The 20,823-nt window shown below is 33.3% G+C and overlaps 2 protein-coding genes across 2 annotated transcripts; one reads left to right on the forward strand and one right to left on the reverse strand.

Moving 5' to 3' along the window:
- Positions 1–11: 11 nt before the first annotated feature.
- LOC129947394 (40S ribosomal protein S6) lies at positions 12–1,202 on the reverse strand. The gene is made up of 3 exons (XM_056057929.1): positions 1,105–1,202; positions 695–899; positions 12–613 (listed from the first exon to the last, which is right to left on the reverse strand). The coding sequence occupies exons 1-3, from the start codon at positions 1,108–1,110 to the stop codon at positions 78–80; spliced, it is 747 nt and encodes a 248-aa protein (XP_055913904.1). The 5' UTR covers positions 1,111–1,202; the 3' UTR covers positions 12–77.
- A 6,681-nt stretch (positions 1,203–7,883) lies between these two features.
- LOC129947119 (secretory carrier-associated membrane protein 5) lies at positions 7,884–20,359 on the forward strand. Its single transcript, XM_056057558.1, has 6 exons — positions 7,884–8,193; positions 8,314–8,547; positions 19,032–19,236; positions 19,295–19,424; positions 19,497–19,752; positions 19,815–20,359. Exons 1-6 carry the CDS (start codon positions 8,134–8,136, stop codon positions 19,965–19,967), a joined length of 1,038 nt encoding a protein of 345 aa, XP_055913533.1. The 5' UTR covers positions 7,884–8,133; the 3' UTR covers positions 19,968–20,359.
- Positions 20,360–20,823: the final 464 nt, after the last annotated feature.

A 20,823-nucleotide genomic window follows, 5' to 3' on the forward strand; every position in this document is an offset into this window, starting at 1 on the left:
AAAAAATAAGATTTACTAAATTTGTAAACTTAGTTTATTTCTTTTTTTTGTTAAATCAAGCGGTAAAAATGCTCTCCCTACTTCTTTTCGCTGGAAAATGAGCTCTTTGACTCTCTGATGGATGCTGAACGCCTCCTCTTGGCTTCATCCCTCTTCACTTTGGATTCCTTCTTCCTTTGGGCCAACAATTTGGCGTAATCGGCAGCGGCTTCCTTGGAAGCGGTTTGACGCTTCTTCTTGATTGCTAGACGTCTGCGCTTCCGTTGCAAGACTACAGGTGTAACCAAACGTTGGATTTTGGGTGCCTTTGAAGTTGCCTTCTTGTTGTCCTTGGCTGGCAATGGACGACGGACGACAAAGCGACGCACATCATCTTCCTTGGTCAAATTGTAGAGCTTGCGGATTTTGCTAGCCCTCTTTGGTCCCAAACGACGTGGAACAGTGGTATCGGTCAAACCGGGAATTTCCTTGGCGCCCTTGCGGACAATGACTAATGCCAAGACTGACATGTTGGCGTCAACAATGCATCCACGGACCGATTTCCTTTTACGCTCACCAGTACGGCGGGGACGGTAGCAAGAGTGTCCCTTCTTCAAGAGCAAACGTACACGACCTGTAAACAACAAATAAACAAAAAAAAAAGGACTTAGTCGAATCATATTCTCAAGGGATTAAAGCACTTGAAAAAACATACCATGGGTTAGGACTCCCTGTTTCATGGGGAAACCTTGTTTGTCGTTACCTCCCGAGATACGGAGAATGTATCCAGCCCATTCTTCACCGAGAACATCGGCTTCAACTTGGGTTCCCATGCGCTTTTCGTAGAAAATACGCAATTTATGTTCATCGACAACTTCGAAAAGTTTCTGGCATCCCGTGGCCGGGTAAGAAATATTAAGCTGGAATTATACAAAAATATTTTTGAATTCACTGGAACACATCAACAAGAGCAGTTTTAATCTATGAATATTTCAGCCATCATGGGTTTATTTTTTCAAATTTCGATTAAATTACACTTTGAAACATTCACATAATAGTTTTTTAAGTTAATTTCAATAATTTTTCTATTTATTTCATATAAAATAATAATTTTTTTTCACACACCTTCATTTTGCAAGTCTAGTCCCGCAGAACACCAAACTAAAAGGAACCGGAGACATTTCGCGTTCAGGCGACAAACATATTGGCGTTTGGTGCTGAATTGTTTCTTATTATGGTACGCCTACATTGTATCTGAAAGTATTGAGTTTTACTTTACACGCTGCAATGCTACTGTCATCTACATTGGTTTTAAACGATTTAAGGTATTTTTGAGCTGATAATAAATAAATAAATCTATTTTGGTAACTGGCAGTTACTTTTTTTTTAAATTTGTATATAAAAAAATGTGACAAGAAATCTGATAGGACTAAGCCACAAAACTTGTTACTGAAGTTATACAATTAGAAAAACGACGGGTTCATAGATAAGCTGGTGTGATATTAATGTTTAATCCATGATTGTTTATCCTCAAATGCGCTTTCGAACAAAATTTTGAATACAGGAATTAATATTTTGTATTATTTGAGACGTGTATTATGGATTTATATCATCAGCTTAATGCGATTAATCAACATCATTGAACCAAAACCTTAAAACTCTACAATGTGAAATGATGTCTTGGTACGGATCTGTCGATCCATTTGGATTGTTACCAATCAAAAACCAACAAGCCAAGGCTCGACTCTGTTATCGGTGGTTAATCAGCCAATGAGCTTGGTCATGTTAAGTTAAGGTACTTAGAACTTAGAAAATCGCATTAGAAATGTATGTATATGTGAAGTAACTTATTTTTAAACTTATTTTATTTAAATAGTGAAACGCAAAGCTAAAATAAATTGTTGGGCTTAAACGAAAAATCACTAATAGCATGTTTTAACATCTGTTTATCATTGTTTTAAATAAAATGCGAAATTTTCGTCCGTACAAAATGCAATTTAAAAAACATTGACAAGTAAAACATGTAAGTAAAAATAACATCCTTAAATAAATAATGCATAGTTAATTTTTTTTATAACTCTTATTGGTCAAAACCTTTACAACGCTAGTAAACTGGGATTACGATTAAATGCATAGTAGTTGGCTAATTCATACATTTGTAAGAAATATGTGTGTAAAACGTAGTACCCGTGGCATGATGATTAGTGCGTTGGACTGTCATGCAAGAGGTCTTGGGTTCGATCCTTTCCTTTGCGACCTAAAGTTTTTTTCACGGGTACTGCCTCTTGCGAGGAATTGACAAATTCTCCAAAAGTATTTCGTGTCATGAAAAGTGCTTCCTCAAATTTGCCGTTTGGATTCAACTTAAATGTAGGTCCCTTCTATCCCAGACAATAGTACTCGCAGAAAGAAATGGTTGAGAGTTGTCAGTCACTAGGCCCTAGTTCTCAAGCGGACTGTTGCACCACCCAATTTATTTATTTATGGGTGTAAAACACACAATTCTCTGAAAAGAGGATTAAACTGGAAAATAAATTATGTGGGAATATAATTTAACATCTTGAACCGAAAACAGAGTGACTTTTCAATAAGGGCGCATACTTAGAGTTTTGATTTTCTTACGGTGAATAGCTTTAAAATATTATCGTGAGAAAATACCGTTTAACCATTAAAAAATGTCCGTTTTCGGTTTTAATCCTACTTTTTTTGTAAAATATTTCTTGCCTCACCCTAACTACAAGTTTTTTTTTTTATTGGTAATACGACGTACAAAAATAGAGGTGTTTGGTTTACTACAGGATTTGAGGTAGGTACAACGTCATGTATATGAAATGTTTCTTTGCATTTGAAAACTAGAATGCAAACAATACCTTTTTGTCTTTCCAAAAGGCATTTGCCTTAAATTTTCGTAAAAATTATTAATAACTTAAAAAAAAAATCAAAATAAAATTTAAAAAAAATGTTCAATAAAATATACCCAACAAACTCAAGTATGTCATCACTGAAATAAAAAACAGGGAAGAATGTCAAAATTAACCATTTTGGAGGAAATTTTAAAAATTATTTAAAAATAGTAACAATTCTATCAAGTAAAAGTATCCGCGAATTCTTATTCTAAGGTAGTTCGAAATGTGTCTTATTTTGCTCACAGGGTGCTTCTTTGGTAATGCAAGGCCCAATCTTACTGCTTTTGGCGTTTTATATTATAGTGCCACTGGGCAGAGAGTTTATTTATTTTAAACAACTTTTACTTACTTTTTTAGAGGATAGAGGACTGTCCTTACAAAACAAAAAACACAAAAACTTACTTAAATCAAAAACACTCTATATAAGGATATAAATCCCCGGTAGACATCTTGGTTTGCCTACAAGCTAAACCGGAAATCAGCCTCATAAACTTTTTATAGTATGCGTGTAATTTCTCCTCTAATTTATTAAATTTCCCCAAAAATCTCAGTAAGTGTGTCTATGTATGCGTGAAAACACGTCAATTTTTCTCGTTGAATTCGTCCACATTACAAATACAACAATGTAAACAAATGGGTTTTGGAGGGTGATACGTACGAAGGATTTATATCTTTACTAGAGTGTTTTTGACTTAAATATCAAATGAATATTTTGCTTTATAAAAAAAAACGTTGTGGAAGTGTCATAATTCATTTCATAAAGAATGAAAATAAAGAACAACACAAAACTAAATGTCAAAAGGTTTTAATTAGAAGGTAGTTTTGAAAATAATAATCTACCTTAAATGCTTTGGTGGTGAACCGTCCAGAGGTAAACCGGTGGAGGTAAACTGTCGAGAGGTAAACTGGCAGAGGTAAACCGACGGTGGTAAACTGGCTGAGGTAAACTGGCAGAGGTGAATTGTCCCGCTTCGGGGTAAAACTGCTGTGAAATAGGAACAAATATTGGGGTGACTTTGCATTGAATCTCCTTCTGATTTTTACAGTTAGGTAGGGGTCTCAATAGAACATATTTTAAATATTAAACGAGGAAACACCTTTAAGTAATAGAAAAACTAATTTCTTTTTCGGACTTAGCCCTACTTTTTTTGTATTTCATTTTTTGAGCCTAAAATAAGTTTTTTTTGAATTGATAGCACGACGCACAGTGGTGCGAGAGCGGAAAAAAGTCTTTTTAAGAAGTTATATTTTTTTTCCGAAGTTCCTTTAAATAAATTCTCTAGCTTCTTAAATAATTTAATTGGTCTATTTTCGATTATCTAAAATTAAAAAAAAAATGATTATTTATAAAAGAAACCTTCTATAAGTAGTCTGAAGCTTAAGTACTAGGAAAAAATGTGTTTTTTTTAAACTTTTTGATTTCAAAAAAAAGCATATGCCAGCATATGCTCCATGCATTTATATAAAAGCACAGAAAAAAATCAGCTGCAGATACGTGCAGATGTGGAAGTTATGATCAAAAATGTTTCACTGAATCGGATTTCAAAAAACTGCGTTTTGACGGTGGTGTTTACCAAAAAGTTTAATTTCTTCGTTATTAATTGTCAGAATGAACTGGTTAAGCCCATTATTTTAAGAAAAAATGTCAAACTTTATTTTAAAAATAAAACAAAATTAATACATTGACACAGGTCTGAGAATTTCGATTTTTGCGAAAAAAATTTATTTCTGCCCGGAAATTTTTTTCAACTTTGAACTCAATTTTCTTGGAAAGAACACACGAAAAGCAATATAGTTTTATGATATTTTAAATTATATGATAGAGCTTAAAAAAAATAAAGAAAAGGATTAGGGATAATCCTTTATTTTTTTAGTTTTTTGCTAAAAGTAGGGCAGGTAGAAATAAAAAAGGTGTTATTTTTAAAGTGTTATTGCTTTGTTTTTGTTGTGTATTGCGTAATTTTGTATTACCTGTCTTATTAGAATAAAATCTCTTACTTAAATCTATATATATAAAGGATTAAATTAAAAAAAGTCAGTATTGAGTTATTGACCATTTGTGCAAGGTGTTTAAGAAAAATGTTTACTCTGATCAATCAATAAGTGAAAGTGAAGTGAAATATAATAACAAATATACATATAGTGAATAGTGAATTCAATACATTAAAATGCATTCAATCGAAATTCCTTATTCAGTGTTGTGTAGTGAACTTATCACTAATGGACATGATGTTCAAAATCTTCTACCATATTTTGAAAGGGAATACCCCAACTTAATTTCTGAGCAAATAGAAACTGTGCTGTCAGAATTAAATAAACGTTTTGTGCCTCATTTTTTGAGTCGATGGAACGCAGTTCATAGAAAAAAAGTCATTTTGAAAAAAAAATACACTCATTGGCTCGAAGGAGTTTTCGAAGTAGAACTAACCCAAAGTGTATTGGCCGAAACGTCAACTAATATGGGAAGACCACGAAAGAGTTTTGACGAATGCTGTGATCGAGCTAAAAGGTATAAGAGGGACGAAATTAGAAATATATTCCCTCAAGAAGAGATAAACTATGCAGCAACATCAGAGAGCTTTTCCTGCTCACAATTTGATCCGGATAAGGCATGATGTTTTTCCACCTTATATTAAATTACTGGAAGCAAAAAAAAGTGCTATCCTTTAGATATAAGCATTACGGAAAGCTCAGCAAGTGTGCCACTACAAAAATTGTTAGAATACACTGCAACAAGGTTATTAGAAGGAAAGACATCAGAGGAGATAACCAGAATTGAAGGACAGTCTTTAACATTGTACACTAAATGGGGATGTGATGGTGCCTCTGGACAACCACAATACAGTCAAACATTTGACAATGAAGAAACTTCGGACGCTAATATGTTTATGACATCTTTGGTACCAATGCAAATGGCTATGGAGGATAAAAGGGATATTATTGTGTGGAACAACGAACGACCTTCCTCTACAAGATACTGCAGAGCCATCCAATTTTCTTTTGTTAAAGAAACTGCAGAAATCATACGAAACGAGAAACAAAGAATAGATATGGAAATCAGTTATTTAACTCAGACGATAATTCAAATAGGCGAACGTCAGTTTACAATCAAACACGAACTCATGTTCACAATGCTGGACGGGAAGACAGCTCAATCTATAACAGAAACTCCTGCAGCTTCTTCATGTTTCATATGTGGAACTACAACTTCTGGAATGAATAAATTGACAAATATAAGAACCAAAGCTGTAAACAGGGAAGCTTTGAAAATGGGAATGTCTCCTCTTCACGCTCGGATAAAATTTATGGAGTGTATCCTCCATGTTGCCTACAATTTGCCATTTAAAGCATGGAGAACATATTAGAGATGCTCAGAAGAAGAAAATTCAGCAGGAGTTTCGTGAAAAACTGGGCATCATTGTCGTTCTTGTAAAACAAGGTACGGGGACAAGTAATGACGGCAACACCTCCAGAAGATTTTTTGCAAATCCAACCATGACTTCAGAAATCACTGGAGTTAGTGAATCCCTAATTCGGCGGTTTGCTGTTGTCCTTGAAGTAATAACGTCGAATGAAAAATTAGATTTAAAAAAAAGTGCAGCTTACATGTGGGAAACTGCTGAACTGTTTGTTGAGAAATATAAATGGTACAATATGCCAGCAACCGTACATAAGATTTTGATCCATGGAGAAGAAATAATTAAAAGCTGTGCATTTCCTGTTGGATCGCTCTCCGAGGAAGCCCAAGAATGCCGAAATAAGGATTATAAAGCCTACCGCAGGTTTTATTCGAGAAAATGCAGCCGAATTGCGACGAATGAAGATGTGATGCATCACATACTCATATCCTCAGATCCAATAATAACAGGCCACAGGCAAAAAAGAAAATACTTCCAATCAGCGCAGACGCTAAAAATCTCATTTTAGCGTCATAAAATTACTACTTCATAATTGTTTTTTATTTATTTTTTGTATGTATTTATCTATTTATTTATTTAATTTTATAATAAACATAGTTAGTAGTAATATTTTGTTCAAAATAAAAAGTTAAGATTTTACTAAAAAAAAACTTTTATTTAAATATAACATCAAAAGCCTCAAATTTTAGAAAAATGTCAATAACTTTTTTTCTAATAATTTTTTCTTGACCAAATTTTGACCAAGCATGTATAAGACTAATCTTAACATGTGTTTAAAATTTCATTAAAATTCGTTTAGAAGTTCAGATTTTACAGACTTTTTTCCGCTCTCCCATACAAAAATCAAAAACCCTCAAATTTTAGAAAAATGTCAATAACTTTGTTTATAATTTTTTTTTTCAATCAAATTTTGACCAAATATGTATAAGACTAATCTTAACATGTATGCCAAATTTTATTTAAATCCGTTGAACTGTTCAGATTTTACAGACTTTTTTCCGCTCTCCCATACAAACCGAAACACTGTGCGACGTACTAACAGCTAATTATGTTAGGGGCGCATTCTGCGATTTTGGGTATATGCAAAGTATTTTTTGCATTTGAGCACTAAAATCAAAGAAATCCTCAACAAATAATACAAGTATGGCAACACTGACCAAAAAACAGGGAAGAAATGTTAAAATCAACCATTTTTGGTGTTTTGTATGTGAAAAAGTAAACATTGAAAATTAATTTAAAATAGAAATAAATGTTTCCTCGCTCTAAAATTGCTATAGTTATTAATTATTTGCACATATTTATCATGCTGTGGTAATGGAAAGTTGAGCCATTGCGGAACCAAGGAACAAATATTAAACCACGATTAAACAATGAAATGACAGAACTTAAATGACAATTAAAAAGATTAGAAGCTAACCCAAAGCAAATTGAATTTTCCAGAAAAAGTTTTATAATTGTGTAAAGTGGCATCACGGTTGCTTTAAAAAAATATTCGAAATACTTCCTTCGAAAAGTCGAATTGGCATCACTTTTATCTATCTTCTTTCGAGCTGTCTGTCATTTGTGTACTCTCCAAGTTCGAATTTTATGACCATCATAAAAGATTTTTTCCGATTTCTTGGTGGGTGAAACGGATTGGTGTATAGTTTCAAATAGAAAAAAGAATATACCTAATAAAATTTCCAAATAAATAATTTTCTACCATCACTCAAGCAAATTGGTGGAATTCTTTTGTTTGAAAAGTAAGTCCCACATCGACTTAACTTCTTTCCAATCAGAGAAAAACTAACCCACACCTACTACGTGTAAAATAAACCAAAAAAAAAAACATGAGTAGCTTCACTGACAACCCATTCGGAGAGCCATTGGTTGATTTGGATCCTTTCGAGGTACGTAAGCTCAAAGCAGATTTTTAAGTCTTATCACTAGAAAAGAAATATGCCAACGAACAACAATTAAACTGTATGACTCATTTTATTGTTTTGAAATTGATTAAAAAAAAAAAATAGGATACATCGGTTCAAGAAATACCCAGACAAGTCACCAATATTCAGAGTGCACTGGAGGACTTCAACCCGTTCGAGGAGGAGCAAAGTAAACCAAGATTGCAAATTAACTCGACGAATAATGCTGCAGTCGTTCAGCCATCGTCCCAGAATCTGCCACCCATAGTAGCACCACCGCCCTTCAGCAACAGAAGTGCTGCAAGTACGAGTGTGCAGATAACCACAGAAGAGCTACAGGTAATTTTGTACCTTGTTTCTATGTAATCAATATATATGTACCTACAATATGCCCACCACAATAACTCAAGACTTTTAATTAAAATACCATAATAATGTGTATGATATGTTTGACCATTAAGAGGAGGAATAGTTTTAAAATATGGAAAAGTCATGGGACATAGGAGGCGACTGGCGAGTGTGATCAGCCGAAGTAAATCGTTCAAGCTTGCACTATGGTAGCGAGTATGGAATTAAATGAACCAACAAAGGCTTGCACCAGCGTGCACAATGACATACCTACCTATCTACTTTATTATGTGCGGGTTTCATATTTCAACTTCTGGTTGCGGCTCGGTTAATCTTCCCACCACCGCTGCCGCCGCTTGTCGTGGGTTGTCATATACTTAGTTCAACATAAAACAGACGAATCAGGAGTAAAGCAATTGAAAACATATTGAAGTTATAAAAAGTGTATAAATATATAATGAAAACGTTGAGATAGGAAGCCATAAGTTAGGTTGATTGACCTACTTAATCAAATTTATGAAAATTTCAATTTTTAGATTAGATTTTAGGTCATTTTAGCTATGCTAACTATATGGTCACTGGTTTCGCTAACCCATCAAGATAAAGCTTAACAGAAACAACCTAGCTGATGTTTTTCAAATGTCAGCCATATTGTATACATTTTTTGCTTAAATTAGATGCGCTCGCGAGCGCTGTTCCCCCAATCAAAAGCTATACACGGTGGGAACATTAGGAATGATTTTCTTAAAAATGTTATCATTGTAATACAAATGCATTAGAAAAATCGATTTTTTTCAAAACTTCTTTGTAACCCAAAAAATGATTTATCCGACTTCTGCTGTTCATTTTTTCTTTGAGAACAAATTATCATTTTCAATAAAAACCAAAAATGCTGATTCCATTTCTTTTATTTTGTAGGCTAAAACTTTCAGATTGATTTTTTTTGTTGTTTTAATGAAAATTATGAATAAACAATAATTAAAAAGAGCACAGATAATGGTCACATAAGGTCAAACTTATTACTAATTCTAACCCAGAGATATGAAATAGAGTAAACAAAACAAAAAAGTGTTTATTGATATATGATAAGCATGTTGTGGTTGTTGGTGTTTGATAGTGACTAAGATTTATACATTTCTAGGTCTTTGCACAGAAACAAGAGATTTTTCTGAAGCCTAGGTTGTAGGTACTACGTTTACATTGTTAGAAAATTAGAACAATCTTCTTATTTCACAAATCGTTGCAAGATTAATTTATATAATTTTTGTTAATAAGAAGCTTTGTTTCAGAATGTAAAGAAGCGATTTAAACTTGTTTTTCAATTAATAACATTATTTACGTTTTATATTATCTGAATAGAGCTTTCTTATGTTTAAAGTTCTAAAGACAAAAAGTCAAGAGTGAAGAGTAGAAACATAAATTAAGTATGTCATAAGAAATAACAGAAACAATAACAGATTTTAGGACGAATTGTATACATTTTGTAGGGTAATGACTTTAAAATTAAATTATGTTCATATGTAATATTTTTAAATGAAAACAATTGTTGAAGTAGTGCTCTTATCTTGAGCTTATTTAAACTCTATTACCGTTAAATCTACTTTATATAAAAACTTTTTTATACGGCAACATTTATTTAGTACCCGTGGCATGATGGTTAGTGCGATGGACTGTTATGCGAGAGGTCTTGAGGCCTAGTTTTTTTCACGGGTACTGCCTCTTGCGAGGAATTGACAAATACTTCAAGAGTAATTCTTGTTATAAAAATTGCTTTCTCAAATTTGCCGTTCAGATTCGGCTTAAAATTGTAGGTCCCTTCCATCCCTGACAACAGTACTCGCACACAGGAATGGTTGAGAGTTGTCAGTCACTAGGCCCTAGTTCTCAAATGGACTGTTGCGCTACCCAATTTATTTATTTTAACATTTATTTTTCATATAACTTAATGAACGACAAATATTTCTGTATAAATTACATGATTATTATGGCTCTCTGTAAGTTACCAAATTGAAACATCCAAGTTATGTACTTTTCTTGAATATTATTTCATAGGATAGGTTGACTTTTACATTGCGAAACCAAAGCTAGATATTTTGGAGCTTCTTAAAAACAGATAAACGATAACATTTTATAGAAATAAGAATTCTTCCATTGAGACCATTTTTTTAGCACATTGAATTCTTTGTTTGGATAAAGAAGGGGGTAAATGACATTTGCAACATTTCGAGATATAAGGACTTAAAGTTTTTTGTTGAGAACTTTTTTCGTATTCCAACCTAAATAAAATTGAATAAACTAATAAATCAAGAAAAATAAAAGCTTTTTAACAATGTTACTTTTATTTCATTACAGTAGCTTGGTATATTAAAAAAAAAAACTAAATTTTTCAGAAAAAGAACACTTAATTCTTTCTTGCACAAAAAGTTTAGTATTTTGAATTTTTAAGAATACAAAGAGTTAAGGGACAAAATTCATTTTTTTTTATTTTGAAAAGTTGTTTTCTGTTCGCATAAAACCAGTGTTCCCTTGGGATGGACATTATTTGTTCCTTTAATTTTTTTATTTTGTTAACAGAAAGCTGCTTTATCTTTTTTTCTCGGACGAAAAAGTCTTGGTTTTTGTCTGGAACTATTTGGATGTTTTTTGCTTTAACAGCTTCATTGATTAAAGCATCTTCCTCATAGCATTCCTTATAAAAATAGGATCCATATTTGTTTATTTAAAGCCATTGGACGCTATCAGGGGAATTGATTTTTTCATTCGATATGTTTTTTGTTTAACGTTTAATTTTACTAGAAGATTTTCTAATGATCTAAAGTGGTTCTCTATGTCAATTATATTTTTTTTGCTGGCACTTTTTACTATATGTCGGTATTTCTGAGCAGTGTAAATGGTTTCTTTTTTTCGTAACTCTTTTTCGATTCTTCCAAAATCCCTGTCACTGTCAAGATAAGTATGGCCAACTTCAGGAAATTTGTGGTCAATCAGATCAAAATATTCCGTCAAAAACGGACTTGGTATGGACACAATAAAAAGAAGTTTTTGTTTTGTCCACGGCAAGAATCGGTGCATGCAATCAAATTTTTTTCTCTTTTTGGCAATTTCACATTCTTGGAAAAATGTATAGAGTGCACTCATTACCTCGGTGCTTCCTCTGTCTGCAAAATCTTAGGTCCAGGTTAACATATACGACATCTCCACATCGGAAGTAATGGACATGGATTCCTAGATTATAAAACAACATCTGCCTCAAGTAAAATGCCTTAGACGTGGTTAATTTTGGTAAGGGCATTGTTTGCTGGAGGTCAAATGTAATTTATAAGACGTTAGGACGGACCCAGCTTTTTCGCGGTCAATTTTTTGGCTTTGGAATCCGGACTTATAGCAATTTTGGTGTTTAGCTGAGTTTTTGCCAGAGTCACAAATGCTACAAGTGTCACTTTTTGGTAGGTGAAAAGACAGATTGAATTTCGTGTTGAAAATTTGTCGGTAAAAATGTTGGCTGACAAAATATTGGACACTTTTCTCTTGTTCGGTGCATTTTTCAATGTAAAGGTTAATTTAGATATATTTAACAAAGATGTTTCTTTGGTGGTTTTTGTTCCTTGAGTAGTGCGATTCTTCGGCTGGAAATTCGTTAATATGCTTCAAAATATAGTGGACTACATGATCGGACCTCTTTTATCCGAAGGTAGAGCAAACTCACAGCTGTTCAATTTGAAATAAGGAACACATTGCACTTTTGCAAACTCGTATGGAATTTGTGCCGACTGTAACATGGTATTCATATGTAAAATTTCTTTGTTTAAGGGTATTTTTCTTAACTCGACTTGTTGATTTTCTTGTTATGCTTTTAAACAGTAGAACGTTCTTGGCATTAATTTCGAGTGAATAAAAACTTGATAAAAATGCGAATCTTTGCTCAAAATTTATTTTTTCCGAACAAGAATAACGACAATTATCACTTCCGCACAAGTTTCCAGAAATAGGTTCCTTTTTTTAACAATACTTCCTTTTGCTGTGATATATTCTTGAGGGAACTTGCGTGTTTTTGATTTAAAACAATTTGCGAAGCTATTTCCGGAATCTCTGTTGTTGATGACAGCTCTGGTGTGGCTGGTGCATCTTCTGCGTCTTCGCTGAGCGTTGAATTGTCTGGAAGGTATTCATCACCATCGCTCGCTCAAGCCCATGATCACTTTCCTCAGAAAGACCATCATCTTAGAACCTTCATCTTTAGTATAACCACTTTAAATATGGGTTTTAATTTGTCTGCAAGAAGGAGGTAAGTAAGCACTTAACTCCTTCATGCAAAATAGATTTTTTTAAGTTTTTCTTTATTTTACCCAGTTAAGTTAGCCCATTCTTCCACTCATATTGTACGATTTTTAGTTGTTATTAACCCTTTTATACCAAAAATAAAAGCGCTAAATAAGAAAATACGAATCGAAGCGCAACGTAGATTAGACAGAAATTTAAGTTTTCGCAAGGCATCCTCATATTTCACTTACCCCCTTCTTCATCCAAACGCTTCAATTGTTAATTTCTGTAATAACTTGTTCGTTACTTGCACAATTCCAAAGCTAAAATGAGAAAAACAAAAAATCCTATCCATATCCAAGGCTTGATTACATAAAAACGGTTCGATTGGCGTTTCTATTTCCTGGAAATAAAATTATTTTGCTTTAATGGCATCAGAACTTCTAAATAAGTTCTGATGCGAAATATGGACGAGGAATATAAAATATAAAACAGCGATGATAGACTCCAAAAAATTTGTTCAACAGTCAAAATTTTTCATCATTCTGGACAATACTTTCGGTTGAGTATTCAAAGATAGAAATACTTGAATTTTTTTGGCTTAGTTTACTTAAGAATAAAGTTTATTATTATTTTAAAATTCAGGTATGAGATCATGAGAAAATATAATAGGAATTTCGCTTCAAACACCTTACAAGATATAAAAACAAAAATCAATGCGAAATATTTTCTTCATTAGTTTTCAGTTCATATCTCTAAGTAAAAATTGTTCATCTTTAAGAAATATCTTGGCCTTGATGTTTTTATCACATTCCAATTACAATGCACTTTAGAATTCATCTAAAGGAAAGGCTAGTTTGACTTTTAATACAAATTTTGGATGAGTTGCAATTATTGATATTAGCAAAAGTGCATTGTTTGTAAATTGTGTTTTTTTATACGTGTGGTTTTCAAGAAGAAAGAAACTTGTATAATTTATTGTTATGGCTATGAATTTCGCTTTTATTTAGATATAATTGTTTGTTATTATGCTATAATAATAATTTGACGCAAGTGGCCGCCACGGCTGATTCAAATTTCGACCACTCGCGATCGACACGAAAATTCTACAGTATACAGGATATCTTAACTTTCCCCGGGGCCAACATTGACTCGGACCACTACCTCGTTGTAGCCAAGGTACGGCTACGGATATCCAAGTCCAAGGTCCAAGTCAAAACAAGGAAGTACTGTGAGAAGTTTCGACGTTAGACGGCTACAATCGCAATAGACTGCCATGTCCTTTTCCGATCGAGTCTCTAGTAACCTCTTAAGGAGTCCTATGCTGCCTGCATTAGCAAGCGCACGTAGCGAAACAGCAGGCATACAAAACGGCGCTGCACAGAAGGAGCAGAGTTGGGAGCTCTACGAGGAGAGAGGAACACCGGCTTCTTAGATGGAAAAAAAAGAGCATGAGAAGCGCGCGATCGAGGAAATAGAAGAATGTCACAACAGGAATGGGGCTCGTAAATTTTACCCAAAGGTAAAATAAAACCTCCCAAGGGTACAAGCCACGAACCGTAGCCTGTAAGGACGATCAGGGAAATATCATAATGGAACTGCAGTCTATGTTGAGAATATTTAAAGACCACTTCTCTAAATTATATAACGGCTATGACGAACCGAATTCCGCTGTAAGGGATATGGAACCATTCAACCTCGGCGACGCAGACCAACAATTCCGCCTACCCGACCTTGACGAAGTGAAGATAGCTATATCTAAACTTAAGTCAAACAAAGCTGCTGGAGCTGACGGCATCGTTGCCGAACTATTCAAAGCAGCAGGCGAACTCATCTGCAAAATATGGTCGGAAGAAAGCATGCCCGATGAGAGGAATCTCAGCATAGTTTGCCCGATACATAAGAAAGGAGACCCTCTACACTGCGCCAACTACAGAGGCATCAGTCTCCTTAACATTGCATATAAGATCTTCTCTGCCGTATTATGTGAACGTCTGAAGCCGTTCGTCAACAAGCTGATAGGTCCTTATCAGTGTGGCTTCAGACCAGAAAAGTCCACTATCGACCAAATATTCACACTACGGCAGATCTTGAAAAAAAAACCAGGAACTTCAAATCGATACCCACCATCTCTTTATCGATTTTAAAGCCGCGTATGATATAATCTATAAGGACTTCTTCAACATCGTTCTGGAAAGAATTGTGCAAAACTCAACCGTCAACACTAGAGGCACAACCTTGCAAAGGTCCATCCAATTACTCGGATACGCAGATGATATTGACATAATTGGAAGATCAAAGCGTGATGTCAGTGGAGCGCTTTTGAGATTTGCGACGGAATCGAAGAAGATTGGTTTAGTGGTCAATGAGGGCAAGACCAAGCATATGCTGTCATCAAAAAAGGACACTGAACAACGAGGTCTTGGACAAAACGTCACCATGGACAGCTATAACTTTGTGGTATTTAAGGACTTTGTCTACATAGGCACCGCTATTAATGCAGACAACGACACCAGCGCTGAAATCAAACGAAGAACAACTCTTGCAAATCGCTGCTTCTTTGGACTTAGAAGACAATTGAGAAGTAAAGTCCTCTCTCGAGCATGTAAAATCACCATCTATAAGACACTCATCATCCCGGTTCTCATTTATGGCGCTGAGGCCTGAACCCTGTAAAGAAAGATGAGAGCGTCTTAGGATGCTTCGAGAAAAAAATTCTTCGGATGATTTTGGGTCCCGTACGCATAGATGGAGAATGGAGGAGAAGACATAACGACGAACTGTACGGGCTGTATAGCGACACTGACCTAGATAGCAGAATAAAAGTCCAACGGCTTAGAGGGCTGGGTCATGTAGAGCGAATGGACAACAACGCTCCAGCCCGGAAGGCCTTCGAATCCAATTCCGAGGGACGGCGCAGTAGATGAAGGTCAAGACTTAGGTAGCGCACTCAGGTGGGTGAAGACCTCAACCAACTTGGGGTGCGAAACTGGAGCTGAGGCCCAGGTCCGCCCCGTAAATAAGTATTTAACAAAGCTATTTGAGATTTATTCAAATATTAAGAAACATTGAAAAATTATATTTTTATTTGTATTAAGAATGAGTAATATTTAAGATTATGGACAGTAAAGTTCTTTGAAAACCTTGAGTTTAATTTCAGGGCCTACTTAATGTATGTTTGTATATAAAATTATTAAAAAAGTACGTATACGTCCGAGTGTACATCTTCAGTAAAGAGAGAGAGAGTTTTAATAAAACTACCAAATATTTACGATAGTAGAATTTGTATTTTTCTGCTTAACTTGAACTTATCATGACTACCGTTTGCAACTTGTACTACACAGATTTATCAACTCTTTAAAAGTAATAAGGTCCCAATTCCTATACCTTATAGCTTACCTGCGCCCCTAAAATTAAAGTTATATTTTACGGGAATTTGAATATTTGCAGCAATAATTTCGGATCTCATGTTTATAGTATTTAAATTTGGTCTTTATATAAAAAAAATACATCTAATCTCTTTGAACCTAATTTGATCAAAATGTTTGCAATCAATTCTTTAATAATAAAATTTTGATTTTATTTGAATAAAATATTTTTTTCTGGGTTAGTTTATAATTTTAAGTATTTTTTTTGTGTGGAAAACATAAAGTGCTCATATCTAAGCCGCAGGCAGACATCGTTTGGCCTTGAGACTTATTGATATTCATTGCAAATGCCAATCTAATTGGAAATTGAAGGTGTTTAAATTGAACTGGAAAATCTGTGGGTAAAATAGGTATTCGTGCTAATAATATATTTTCAACTCGGCATTTTCTATTTAGAATTATGGCTTCAATAAAATTTTTCAATAATTTTGTAATTACTAATTGCGTGCCGCTGCACAACCGTGGTATGTTCCAATTACGAACCAAAATCATGAAAGATCTAACCTACAGTTCTAAATTATGCGGTGGCATTCCTGGTAAATCCAATGTGTTCAAAAACTCAGTTGGATAATTTACAGTTTCGGTAGCATCACAAACTGCGTCAATAGATTTGTATGACACCAAGTCTCCTGGTTCCGTCGTCTTTATCTAACAGTTGTTTAGAGAATGTTTCAGCGGATACACCATTTGGCATTTGAACACGCATATTTACTTTTAGTTGTACTTTTTAAACACTACGCCACAGTTGCGATGATTTTAAGCGCGCGTTCCCGAAAAGTGGGAAGTGTTTGTCTGAAATCACCTGAAAAAAATAACAGAGAGCCGCCAAATAGTCTTTCTGTCTGTTTTTTATATATTTCAATGTCCTGTTCAACGCCTCAAGCGAATGTTTGTGTACTGTTTCATCACTGTGGCCATGGATGATTGTTTTATCATATTGCATACCTCGCCTGGGTTATTTTGAATATTTAGTGGCAGTTTAAATACTGAATGAGCTGTTCTGCCTCCATCAAATAAAGTCGCCGCAATGCCAGAAGATGATGACAAATGCGATACCACTTCTTGATCCTATTCAAGCAAGAATAAGCGAAATGAATGGAGTTCCAAATGGAATGTCTTGCCAGTTCCACCTGCTGCATCCAAAAAAAGAATCCACTTTGCCCTGCCGAAACTGCGAGCATGATGTGGTCATAAATGATTCTTCGTTCTTCTATCATTAGTAGGACATTGCGAGCAACAATCGCTGCCATTTCTACAGTATTGTATTGTAGCTCACGATTCAATTCAGTGTCTATTAAATCAGATGCACTTCGATTTGGCAAATGCATACCGAAATGACTGATAATGCGAAGATCCTCAACAATCAATGCTTCATTGTACATATCGTCACTGAATACTATCGTAAGATCGTTGCATCGTGTGCGAGGTTGATTCAATTAAACAATAGCACTTAGAAATATAAAAAATTGATAAAAAACCATTCTCAGACTTACCGAATGTATGTTTATGCAAAATTTCATTGAAATTGGTAAAGCTATTTCGGAGGAGTATGGCAACTAACACTGTGACAGGAGAACCTTATATATTAGATTTATATTATTACATACATTAATAAACTCAATTCAGTATAAAACGATTCACTGTCCTCATCAAAATGTCCCTTCAACAAATTGATTGTTTTAATAGCTGTATGAAATATCTCGCTAATCGAAAAATTATTTTGGTTATAAATTAGCAAGCAAGTCTTATCGTTTATGATGGCCAACGAAGCTCAAAATTAAGCATAAATGAAGTGACAGCTGTCAAAAAGACCAGCCCGAAAAATGCATTACCAAATTAAAAACCACACGTTTTACAAAAAATATCAGTTGTTTTGGTTATAAATTTGCAAGTAAGTCTTATCGTTTATGATGGCTAACGAAGCTCAAAGTTAAGCATAAATAAAGTGACAGCTGTCAAAAAGACCAGCCCGAAAAAAAGCATTACCAAATTAAAAACCACACGTCTTAAAAAAAATATCAGTTACTCAGTAGGCCATCAATCTTTTCAATTCTCCATGTAATGTTTATTTTATAATATTATAACATTTTCTGCTTTATTGAACAAATCATTTAGAATTAAAGAACATTTTTTTACATTTAGAACCTTTAATTTCTGCGAGAAGGGTTGAAGTTCATTATCTAAATTGATTGAGATACTTTTTTTTTAGTTAGGAGACCCGCTTTTAATAGTCTGTCTCTGATGTCAACCAAGACAAAGTTTTTCTTAGTACATATTATTTTCTTTTGGATTTTTAAGTTTCTTGACTTTTGAAATATTTTAAATTTTATGTAACTTTATTAAAAGATTGTACAAAAGTGTTGACTAAGTTCTTTTCATAGTACAGATAAATATATAGCTAAAATAAAATTCTTACGAAAACAAACCTAACACAATATATATAAAAATTTGACATATCAAATCAGTATGCATAGTTATGGGGTTTTTATGGGTAAAATAAATCAATTTATTCTTGATCTAGATCTGTCAAAATACAAATTTTCACTGTTTAAATTGTATTTTTTGTTTGATTTAAGATCAAATATGCAGGTTTGGATTTGTCGTAAAATTAACATTGTTAGTTTAAGTCCAATTGAAGTAACCAAAATTTGATTTAGAATTAATTGTGTTTGAGTTCATTTAATATTTAGACAATATTTTCAAAATGAGAAGAATTTCTATATTAGAATAACTATTCAGAAGAAAGATTTTTGTATATAACTGATTTTATTGATTTATTCATCACAGCGCCGTCAAGACGAATTAGATAGAAAAGCAGCTGAATTAGACAGACGTGAACAACAGCTTAAAAGAACTAATGTACCACAGATCAACAATTGGCCACCTCTACCCGATAACTTTTGCATTAAACCATGTTTCTATCAGGACTTTAATTTAGAAATCCCATCAGAATTTCAACGACTTGTCAAACATCTTTACTACACATGGATGAGTAAGTACAATCAACATACATCAATTTAAAACAATTATTAAAAATTATATCAAAATAGTGTACACTCTTACAATGATGGCAAATATCTTTGGTGGCCTACTTATACTTTTGCACAGTGGGGACTTTACAAATTTCGGTTTGTCGATCTTCTATGCCTTTCTGTTTACTCCTGCGTCATATGTTTGCTGGTAAATGAAATTATATTGTACAATACATTTATGATATGTATGTATATCTAATTTATTTTAATATTATTTTAGGTTCCGCCCAGCATACAAAGCTTTTAAGAATGATTCAAGTTTTAACTTTATGGTCTTCTTTTTCGTGTACTTTTTTCAAACAATGATGAGTGTTTTCCAATCCATCGGCATTCCTCGCACTGGCTACTGTGGCTTTATTGTGGCCATTAGTCAGTTTGATTCAAGTGCCGAAGGTATCATAGTTGGGTTATTGTTACTCATTATTGCCTTCTGCTTTGCAACAACTTGTGCTGCTAATGTCATGATGATAACTAAAGTAAGTTCAAATAACAACAATATTATGATTGATTAATTAATATTTCAATATTTTCTTTGCAGATCCATACGATTTACCGAAGTTCCAACGCTAGCATGGCCAAGGCTCAACTTGAATTTGCGACTGAGTTTATGCACAACCAAAACGTTCAGCAAGCTACTGCTTCAGCCATGAGCTCGGCCGTCAACGCGCAACTCAACAGTAATCGATACTGAAATTAAATCAGACTTTTAATTTTGTTTAAAATTATTATTTTGCCTTCGAACGAATCGATGGTCAAAAATGCATTCTTTACGATACAAAAATTAAACATACAAAAAATGAAATGAATTTTAACTATTATTTAAAAATACGTCCTTGACTTGCATAATAAATAAATAAATAAATATATAAATAATAATGTACTAAGAAACAAACAAAAAATACTTATAGGTGTCTCATATGGAGTGTTTCTGTTTAATTCTTATCGTCGATTTAAGGAAAGATCTTTCGGTTTAAGTGTCTAGTAAAAATTAAAACAAAATATATTATTATGCAAATAAAATCTTAATAAGCTTCATCTATACATAAATTTAAACAAATACAAAAATATTATCTTGTCTCTTTATTTTCTATTTTTTTTTCTTTATTGCATTGATTTACTCAAAATTTGGCGTCCAAAATATCAAGAGTTTATTTATACATGTTTAAACAAAAAATGATAATAATAAAGTTTATTAATTGATTTGTTATTATAAATAATAAAAAAAATTATAGAATATAATAATAATAATATATTATTTATATATATATATATTAATTAAATTCAAACACAACTAATAAGAAAAAAAAAACAAAAGAAAATTAACTTTATATGTTGTGTTAGATTGCATATTATTAAAATAATTTATGTTCCATTGTAATCCATTTAATTAATAACAAAACACGTACTAAAATACATTAGTCTGTATTACAAAAAATAACATTTGTAATGTTTCATTTTGTTTGTTGTTGTCTTCAATGAGCTTTTTTTGTTTTGCTAATTTTGAACTTAGGATGCAGCACATGGTTCATTATGCATGTTTTTGGTCA

The sequence above is a fragment of the Eupeodes corollae genome, chromosome 2 (genome assembly GCF_945859685.1).
Source record: "Eupeodes corollae chromosome 2, idEupCoro1.1, whole genome shotgun sequence".
Classification (NCBI taxonomy): Eukaryota; Metazoa; Arthropoda; class Insecta; order Diptera; family Syrphidae; genus Eupeodes; species Eupeodes corollae.

What these genes read in the sequence shown, in the direction of transcription:
- LOC129947394 (XM_056057929.1), bottom strand. An exon ending in ACAGGGAGTCCTAACCCATG is followed by an intron (nt 614 to 694) that starts GTATGTTTTTTC and finishes TGTTGTTTACAG; the next exon opens with GTCGTGTACGTTTGCTCTTG.
- LOC129947119 (XM_056057558.1), top strand. Translation starts at nt 8,134, where the DNA reads ATGAGTAGCTTCACTGACAACCCATTCGGAGAGCCATTGGTTGATTTG. An exon ending in TCTTTACTACACATGGATGA is followed by an intron (nt 19,237 to 19,294) that starts GTAAGTACAATC and finishes ATATCAAAATAG; the next exon opens with TGTACACTCTTACAATGATG. An exon ending in ATGTCATGATGATAACTAAA is followed by an intron (nt 19,753 to 19,814) that starts GTAAGTTCAAAT and finishes TTTTCTTTGCAG; the next exon opens with ATCCATACGATTTACCGAAG.